Here is a 9,603-nt window from a genome sequence, read left to right as displayed (position 1 = left end):
AAAGAGCAGCTCATAAGAGAGCAGAGTTGCACTGGGAAAGGGCCTAAACCAGACAGCAAATCCCAATTTAAATATTATTTATTTGGTAATCCCCACAAAAAAAAATGAAATCCAGATAAATAGCAAAATACTGAAAAACTACAGAAACTTTATTTACAAATATGTATATTCTCTCTCTCTCTCTCTAACTCTGCCTGAACTCGCCGGCGTTTTTCACTTCCTTATGTAATTCGGTGGCCTGAAAAATCAGATCACGTCATAGTGTAAACTAAGATCTCCATTCATTCTCTCACTTGCTGAATGCACACATTCGTTCACGTAAATATTTGTATTTGTGTGTATTTATTGGTGAAGTGTTGAGAATTGAGAAGATTCTGATGCGACCGCGGCGAATGTATGTCTAATCCTTCACTCTACCTGACTCTCTGTACTTTCATGTTTCTGTTTGTATGCATACGTATTTCAGTAATTTTCTCGTGCATTTGTATCAGTATGTGTGTGTGCGAAGCTGCAAACTTGTGTAGGGGGATTGTATCCATTGTATTCCGGTTTGTTGCTCTAATCTTTCCAACTTTTTGGTGTTTTAAGGAACTGTAGAAGAAGATCGGAGGTGGTTGAATCCATCGCCGACTCTTTCGTGGAAGATTCGCCAGAAATTCTGGTCAATTTTGTTTGGATGTGATTGTTTATTCAGTTTGAAGTGTTTCAGAATTCGCGAGATTATTCTGGGAAGTGAGTGTTTTGATATTTCGAAAATTTCAATATTTTGAAGATCGCAGCTTAGTGTTTTCCAAACTTTTGCGTTTTCTTCAATGGTGACTGATCCAGTTTGAGCGACATAGGTCTTGTTGAATTCTCGGTAATGAGGAGGTTATGAGCTTCCTTAAAGTTTGGGAATAATTTTGGAGGATTGTATGACAAGATTGTTTTAAGAGCAAGAAAGAAAAGCACAGTAGTTTAGTAAATTTTGAGAAAGCATAGTCTAAAGTAGGGTGGAGATGTCAAATTCTAAGGTGGTGTATGAAGGATGGATGGTGAGGTATGGACGCAGAAAGATTGGGAGATCATTCATTCACATGAGGTATTTTGTTCTCGAGTCTCGATTGTTGGCCTACTACAAGAAGAAACCCCAAGACAATGTGGTAATTTCCTTGAGATTTGTTTCTCTTATTGTTTTGCAGTCTGTATATTAACTGTTGACTTACAAAAACAGAAATTGGGAATTTTATATGGTAAATTATTCTCTCTGTATAAGATAGATGCATATGCTAATGGATTCTGTTGAAATGGGTACTCTTAATGCAGTTCAAATGCAAAAGGAGGTTTACATTTTTTACTGTGTGCTTTAAGTTATATTGTGGCATTTGTTTCTTGTTGATGCAAGCACTTGGTATTCTAAAGTTTGAATATTGTCTGCCCTTAAAGGGTAGTTTTCAAACTAAATTTCTTTTTCTGTTTCCTTCTTTTCTATCATAAGGTACCGATCAAGACTCTACTTATAGATGGCAACTGTAGGGTGGAGGACCGGGGATTGAAGACTCATCATGGACATGTGAGCTACAGTTGACATATGTTCTCTTTCTATTCCATTTACTAAATTTTATCTCATATACAATCTCAAGATTTGACTGACATATCATTGCAAGTTGTAATTACTGTCTAACTCTTAAATGAACCTAGAGAGAGCCGTACATTCTTGCACTGCCTTGCCTAATCCTTGCTTCCGTTTTCTGAATTGTTAAGCACAAAGGACCACTGGTGCCCAGTTCTTATATGTTAACTGATTAGGAAAAGATTATTCATTCCACAAAGATATAATGCAAGTACCTTGTCAATCGTACTTTTATCCGTGCTATGTATTGATAGATCAGGAATATGCCTCAGTAAAAAGCTATGTCGTCTTTTAGTGGAGAAAATGTGTCCATATTACATGATTGTCTACACAAGGGTATATATACAAGAATCATTGAACTGAGTGGAGGAGCTTTAGATTAATCTCTTAAAACTGTCACTATTCTGTTATCTGATTGTAGAAGGATATATCAATATCTTGTTGGATCCAATTTAGATGCCACCAACTTCAGTTATTAATGAATCATTACGAGGACCCCAGTTTTCTGTACAAGTCAAGCAAATGCAGATAGTAATGCACTCACTTAATTTCAGGAAGTACTTACATGAAATTGGGCCACAATAAAACTTCCACATTGGAAATTGTTTTATTATTATGTGGGGCAAGATATTCCATCCGTATTAGAGTTCTCTGCCACTAGGTTCACAAATTGTCTTGCTCTTCCTGCTGGCTTGATAGTAGGTAAAAGGCAATGCTATATTCCGTTTTTGTGAAACTACTAGGTCCCTTGAGTGCCTTTTCCCTTTGGAGCATGGAAGTACGAGGTTTATTCTGTTGCATTCAACACTTTTTTTTGACTGAACCAGAGTTTTAGTAGCCATTTATGAGAGTGTTGATATGCCAAACACTTTTTTCTGATGCAAACACTTCATGCATGTTTTCTGCTAGTGCATTATGTTTTACAAGCTCTGGTTCTTTGGCAGATGGTTTACGTTCTGTCTGTTTACAACAAGAAAGAAAAGTACCATCGAATGACGGTGCGTATAGTTTGAATTTTATTGATATCACTTCAATAATTATTTTTGGTAGCATAACTCTTGTACCCGCATGTGCAAATGAGATCCCCGATATGATGTTTTCTGAATCCATTTGACTTTCTGAACTAGTGTCCTTGCACATTAGAAGTAATTAAGATGAGCCTTTGGTTGACAGTGATGTGCAAAAGGGATCTTGATTGGATGTTTCCTCTCTAGGTCTTTCTTTCTTCACAAGTGTTCGTGCACTTTAGAGTCAATAGATTCTGTAGATTATGTGATGGTTAATTTCTGATAACATATTGAGATCACGTAGAGTGATGAAACTTATGTAGTAGTGCACTTAAAAATATATAATCAGAATTTTCCAGATAAATTCTCATAAGACTGAAAATCTGAAACAATAGGCTACATAGACTTAACTATGTGCACTAAAAGGTTTTGCATGATGATTGGCGTAAACATATATAATGACTAGTTTACTTTTAGAGTCTATTGCTTGTTCTCATTTTTATCTATGATTGTGTGTCAGTTTACTTGGGATTCAAACTCCTTTTTCATATTTTCTTTGCTTTTCTGGTATTGCTTGCTCTTAATATAAAGATTCTTTCCACATAAGATGTATCTGGTAAAAGAATATGTTGATAACATAACATAAATATTCAAAAGTTTCTACTTGGAGAAAGCTTATTTCCTTATTTATCTATTTTAATGTGTGACTAAACAGAAGAAGCTTGGTCATTTGTTAAAAATTTTAGGAATCAGTAGAGAGTGATGTTTATAGGTTGACTGTGTCTCCTAATTCTTGATGCATATCTTCCAAATGAGTGACGATGATATTTCTAGCTCATGTAATACTCAATCATGAAACGTTAGTAAACCCCCTATGGCCCCCCTTTTACAAGCAAGGCAAAGAGAGCTGATGAAGTTGAGTAGGGATCCTGGACAAATAAGTTCACATATGCATTACAATGTGCCACAGAAATTGTATTAGGAACAGTAATGAGAGCTTTACAGGTTTAGTCTGTGTTTGCTAATTTATGATGCAGTTCTTTCAAAAAGGAACGGCCTGGATGTTTCTAGCTCACTTGATAATTAATCATGAAATGTCAGTAAGGGCTGATTTGGCCCCCAGATGTTTATTAGGTGAAGTTGAGTAAGAACTATCGACAATTGAATCACGGATGAATTACAATGTGTAATACATCTTACCGAATATAAGCACCAGCATTTTTTTCTAACAGCTTTTCATTCAGGTGTCGCATCTAATTCCCTATATATCTTTTCCTCCATGCAGTTGTAATTAGGACTTAAATTTGTTTATGTTCATCTTCCTTGTTCAGATGGCAGCTTTCAACATTCAGGAGGCACTCATTTGGAAAGAAAAAATTGAACTTGTTATTGATCAGGTTCTTTACTCTTGCTGTTATCTCCTTTATTTTCATTAATTTGCTGTTTTTGGTAGTTAATGTCCATTTTTGTGCATGCCGTGAAGTTATTTTTGGTTTGAATTAGCTAAATAACTGATGGCTGTTGATGATATGCAGCATCAAGGGTCACAAGCTATTGATGGTAACAAATACTGTTCTTTTGAGTATAAATCTGGCATGGGTAATGGGAAAAATGCTTCATCGTCAGATCATGAAAGCCAGTAAGTCTTGTTTTATGTGATGCCCAAGGATATGTGGTTTTCTCATATTGCTCTCACAGAGTATGAACTTTTTTTTCTGCTAAACAGTGTGTACACTTTATATACCAGTGTCATCATATGTCGTTAACAGTTAGCAAGCTAGAGATAGCATCATAGTAATGTCAAATAACCACTCGGATTGGTTTTCATGAAAAATATAATTGAGATTAAGAAAGTTGGAAATGTCCTGTATCTTGTGTGCATCTTATCGGCTCTGATGATTTTGTCTTTAGTTCTTTTCATTTTTCTTCCTTGCCTATCTAGATTCCCTTCTTATCATGATTGGTTGGTGAGCAGAATCATAATAAAGGAATAGTAAGAGTAAATAATAAATTTTTCAAATTGATTTTCGCATTTAAATGCTACTTTAATGTTCCTCAACTTAATGGTATCCTTGTAGTCTGCCTCAAGTTAAATTGCTACCGTTGCAGTTAATTTTTATATCCATCTTATTTTATTATAGATGGATGACAATCATTTCTGGTGACTTTAACACTGTTTGAGTTTTATTGAAACCTTACTATTATAGTAATCTAATTGCATTGCTGAGCAACTTAATGCATATTTCCATCAACACTGCTCGATCTTTTGACTTTGCTTGGTCAATATTTTGCTTCAGGTTCAGTGCCGCAGAAGATGAAGGCAATTCTCATCGAAGTTTGGTGCGCAGAACGACGATAGGAAACGGTCTTCCCTGATTACCTCCTTGTCTTGACCTATGTGGACTTGCTGTAACCTTGCTGAAAATTTATTACCAATTTTCATGTGCAGGTCCTCCTGAGTCTGTTTACGACTGGACAAAGGAATTGGATACAGACTTCGGTAACCAGAATTCAGACAATCAGGCATTTTCTAGAAAGTATTGGCGCCTGCTTCAGTGCCAAAATGGTATGCTGATGTTCCTATTTTAAGTTAATTTTTTGGTAGGAGTTTTATGAAGATTTTAGCAGTTGATCATAGGATATGTGGTATTTATCTTGGTTAATCTTTTGTCTTTTCTTTTTGTTGTATGTGTGTGTAAATTTATAGGGCTTCGGATTTTTGAGGAGCTCCTTGAAGTGGATTTTCTTGTAAGGACATTTGAACCATTTTCTCTATACATCCCTAAATGAGTAGCAAAACATTGGATGTTTTAGGGTATATTTCTCATATTTCTATTAATGAAGCCAAAGAGCTGTAGTAGAGCAATGAAAGCCGTTGGGGTAGTTGAGGCTACCTGTGAAGAAATATTTGAGCTGGTAATGAGCATGGATGGGACACGATGTGAGTAAGTTCCTTTATCTGGGCTTAACCTTTACTTTGAAAATTCACCATTATTTGCTTTTTGTTATTTGTTGAAAAAATAAAGTAGTTTTTTCCGTTTCACATATGAATACACTATTGTTAGTATCCAAACCTCATATGTGTATTGAATCAACTAAATGTCTTGATCAACCAGACTGACGTGCATTAGAAGGCTTGCTGGCTAGTGATGGATAATTGCTTGTTGATAAATCAAGTGCATTTAATTGTAAATTGGCTATTGAGAGCCCGATAGGCATAATAGAAGGATAAAGCTACAAAATTATGAGGTTCATGGTTACGTACGTTTTTAGTTTTCAGGATGGTGAACTATACTCCCATCATTTAGATTAGTGAGCTTTTTGAGCGACAAGGCACTCTCAGGCAGAACTTTCTGCATAAACTTCAAGGATATTTTGCCAATGGAAATAAAACCTTATTCTTTTTCCGAGTCTGAATATCTTTTTAGCTTGAGACTTCTTTTCCGCTCCTGCGTCACTAATATCTTAACAAAGTCTTTGTCACAGCCTGCGGAGAACTGAATTATTTTTCCTGTGATTAAAAAAAATTATAACAGACTTCTGGTGAATTCGAGCTTGTCATACAATGTACTAGAATCACAGTCTTTGTAGTAGACAGTTCACAAAGTCTCATTTGCACAGGTGGGATTGCAGTTTCCAGTATGGTAGCTTAGTTGAAGAAGTGGATGGGCATACTGCTATACTCTACCACAAGCTTCAATTAGACTGGTTTCCAATGTAAAGTGTCCTTGTCATAACTTTCTCTCTTTCTTTCTTTACTTCAGCTATATTTACCTTTTCTTCGTGCTTGTCTTTCGCCAATACTTAGATTGCAATTGCAATTGCAATTGCAATTATTATTAGACTAAGGGGCTAATGATAGACTTTGTTACGGATAGCTTTTAGGTGTATGATCTTTTTTATCACTGTTGTTAATGTTGTTTGTTTTGCACTGTGTCTATATTAAGCTTCTCTGTGTTAGCAGTAATGTGTTAAATAGGATTCCAATTATTCTCTTGCTCTATGTGCAAATAGAAGAACCACAGAATATGGAGTGTATGCTTATATGCCCTTTGTATTTGACATTCTTTTGCTGATATGATTGATTTCTCTCATAATCTCTCTTGTTTGTACTGTAATTTAATTACAAAATTAACTTCTGTGTATCATCACCCGAATCCAGATGTAGTCTTTAAAAGGCATTCCATTTGAGTGTTGTTATATATTTGCTTTCTGGTCACCAGGGGAGTTACCTTCATTCTATAGTGTAACATTACAGGTTAGTATGGCCTCGTGACCTCTGCTATATACGCTACTGGCGTCGAAACGATGATGGGAGTTATGGTAATTGTTTGAGGGTTCCTTGTTTATTTGCTTAGCTTTTAGTTTCTCTGATGAATGACAATCCTTGTTTCATCCATGTTATTGTGCAGTTGTGTTATTTCGTTCAAGGGATCATGCAAATTGTAGTCCACAACCGGGTTTTGTGCGAGCCCATATTGAGAGTAAAGATCAGCTGAGCTTTTGCACAACAATTTCCTGCATATTATTTTTCAAGATCAGCTATGAGAGAAATAGATTTTATGTTATTTTTCAATAATCTTATTTTGAATGTCCTTACCATATTAAAAGTCTCAATTATGCCTGATTTCAGGTGGAGGATTCAATATATCCCCTCTAAAGCCTCGTAATGGGAGGCCCAGAACACAGGTCCAACATCTTATGCAGATTGATCTAAAAGGGTGGGGAGTAGGTTATATTTCGTCATTTCAGCAGCATTGTCTTCTTAAGATGTTAAATTGTGTTGCTGGTGAGATCTTATAGTTTGATTTCATACTTCTTGCAATAAATTAGGATGTCCATGTTTTCTTTTCTTTTTTCCATATGGATTTTGGCATGTTTCATCTCAATTGACTAGTTTTACTGCTATGGTCCTGTCATTAGTAGCTAAGGTTAAATGGTTGCGGTTTCTGGGGCTCTTAGGTCCCTGTGTCAGGTCCTCAAAATATCTGATTATTACACTTCTCATGTAAAACGGGCAAAAATATTTGTTTTAGAAGTCTTACCCGAGACCATGTGTTAGTCCCTCATGTCTCTAGGATATATTCAGTAAACTGGATACCAATTTCCTCTGGAGACTTCTCATGGCCGTGGTTTGCCAATTTTCTGTTTCTTATTTTGTGTTGTGCAAAATTTACTTTGTTCCTTACTGGTTTTCTGAAATTGACCTCAGAAGATCATCTAATCGTTTGTGCTTCTCCTCTCATTGGCTAAGTGTAGTGCTACCAAGCTATGGTTTGCAAGTTATTTACTAATCAATTGCATGCTACTTGGCGAATAGCTGTCGCCAGGATAACGCCGCAAAAGCAACCAATTCAATGTTGGCAATAGTTATTAATCTAACATTTCTCCAGATCAATTTGACCAAAAAATTTTGTCCATCTGGCCAGAAAAAAACGGCAGTTGGGGTCATCCTTTTCAGCTCATTGTTTAAGCAGAAGTGTTGCCTAAAATGTCTTCCTCTCCAGTCCTAGAAGTGACTGGTTCAGAGGAGAGGTAGATCAACCCTCTACCTCTTCTAGAATTTATAACCCCATCAAAATGTAGCTCACTCCAGCATCTTTCAGATCCTGAAGTTCCAAACAGCAGTTGCTACAGTCTCTTCTCTTACAACTCTCAATGCCATGAAATCTCCGCCCAACTTCTTCACCCAATGATCAAACTATTGCCACTTCTGTCCCAGCCTCCTAATGGCACCATCAGCAGCCTTTTCCATCTTCATTTTGCCCTCCTCTGTCTAACTGCATCATCAATGGAAGTCAGAGAATTGATGAGTCACAATTCCTTTTAGTGGCATGCAGTTTCTAGGAAGTGTAAGTTGATGGAAAATTTAATAATTTCTATCATATTTTATGTAGTGTGAATTTTGATTATTGACTTTTATTTGATGCTGAAACTATTATTATGTACTGGGTGGTGGGATTACAGTGGCTAGGAGGTGGATTTCCGTAGATAATTCAAACCTGTAGGTTCTATCTCTGCCTCCAATCACAGAACCTGGAGTTTATGTTTCACTTACTGTCAACAGAAGTGATGAATTATCTATTATTAGCAATAGAGCCTTGGAGTCAGATTAGCCCTTCTGGAAGATAATACATAGAATCCAGAAAACAAGATGACGGACATTGATACTATATTCATCGCTGTTGAATTCTGGAACTATTCTCTTAATTAAAAGTTCCAGTGTCAATTTTGTGTTGTTTGCAACGTGGATGAATGTTTTCAGGTTTATACTCACAGGATTAAGGGAGTACTTTGCTCAAACTGATGAAAGGACCGCAGCTCCTAGAATTCCTGTTATGGTGAATATGACATCAATATCCACTTCCTCAAAGAGGAGTCAGAAAATCCAGTCAACTTCCGCTCATCACCGCACTCCTTCTCTTGATCAAATACATGCAGCAAATAGAAATGCTGTTTTGCTGGATGAGTACTCTGATGAGGAAGAAGATTTTCAGGGTGCTGATCAAGAGGTCGATTTGTACTTCTTCAATAATGCCTTAAAGTTTTATAGTAAGAGTTATTGTCTTTAATCTGAGAACATTTGCAGGTTTCTCCATCTGCCAATGAGGCTGAAGATAAAAAAATCGGTGGGTAATGTCTCTAAATCTTTCATACATTTATTTTATATAGAATCTTATCTTCTGGTATAGATTGCATAGCTTGAGATCCTCTGTTCATTTTGAAGCCTCCGAAGAAGAACCTCAAGATGAAATTGATGTGTCCATTTTCTCGGGTAACCTTCGCCGTGGTGACCATGATAATGCACGTAATTGTTGGATATTATCTGATGGGAACAACTTCAGAGTTCGTAGTAAGAATTTCTGCTTTGACAAATCAAAGGTATTTAATTCTGCTCGTTTAGAGCAGATAAACAAGGATAGCATTTTAGAGAGCCTAAATTTGCTCGATTAATTCTTACATAATTTCTGCACATATGTTTGT

The 9,603-nt window shown here is 36.3% G+C and overlaps 1 protein-coding gene across 3 annotated transcripts in view; it reads left to right on the top strand.

Moving 5' to 3' along the window:
- Positions 1 to 9,603, top strand: part of LOC105159508 (protein ENHANCED DISEASE RESISTANCE 2) — an 11,947-nt gene continuing 2,344 nt past the window's right edge. Inside the window, exons 1-18 of one of the 3 annotated variants that reach the window (XM_020693452.1) lie at positions 1 to 394; positions 589 to 732; positions 843 to 1,142; positions 1,478 to 1,552; positions 2,557 to 2,610; positions 3,951 to 4,016; positions 4,155 to 4,258; positions 4,917 to 4,984; positions 5,069 to 5,185; positions 5,327 to 5,367; positions 5,464 to 5,564; positions 6,241 to 6,336; positions 6,878 to 6,942; positions 7,032 to 7,103; positions 7,253 to 7,408; positions 8,899 to 9,131; positions 9,209 to 9,248; positions 9,347 to 9,501. In XM_020693452.1, coding sequence (XP_020549111.1) covers positions 999 to 1,142; positions 1,478 to 1,552; positions 2,557 to 2,610; positions 3,951 to 4,016; positions 4,155 to 4,258; positions 4,917 to 4,984; positions 5,069 to 5,185; positions 5,327 to 5,367; positions 5,464 to 5,564; positions 6,241 to 6,336; positions 6,878 to 6,942; positions 7,032 to 7,103; positions 7,253 to 7,408; positions 8,899 to 9,131; positions 9,209 to 9,248; positions 9,347 to 9,501 — 1,587 coding nt within the window. In that variant the 5' untranslated portion in view covers positions 1 to 394; positions 589 to 732; positions 843 to 998. Of the gene's footprint in view, positions 395 to 588; positions 1,143 to 1,477; positions 1,553 to 2,556; positions 2,611 to 3,950; positions 4,017 to 4,154; positions 4,259 to 4,916; positions 4,985 to 5,068; positions 5,186 to 5,326; positions 5,368 to 5,463; positions 5,565 to 6,240; positions 6,337 to 6,877; positions 6,943 to 7,031; positions 7,104 to 7,252; positions 7,409 to 8,898; positions 9,132 to 9,208; positions 9,249 to 9,346; positions 9,504 to 9,603 lie in introns of all 3 variants that reach the window. The other 2 variants (XM_020693450.1, XM_011076602.2) reach the window with 2 other exon arrangements.

The sequence above is a fragment of the Sesamum indicum genome, linkage group LG1 (genome assembly GCF_000512975.1).
Source record: "Sesamum indicum cultivar Zhongzhi No. 13 linkage group LG1, S_indicum_v1.0, whole genome shotgun sequence".
In the NCBI taxonomy this organism is placed as follows: domain Eukaryota; kingdom Viridiplantae; phylum Streptophyta; class Magnoliopsida; order Lamiales; family Pedaliaceae; genus Sesamum; species Sesamum indicum.
Note: the sequence above shows the minus strand (reverse complement) of the source record. Positions and strands in the feature narration are given on the sequence as shown.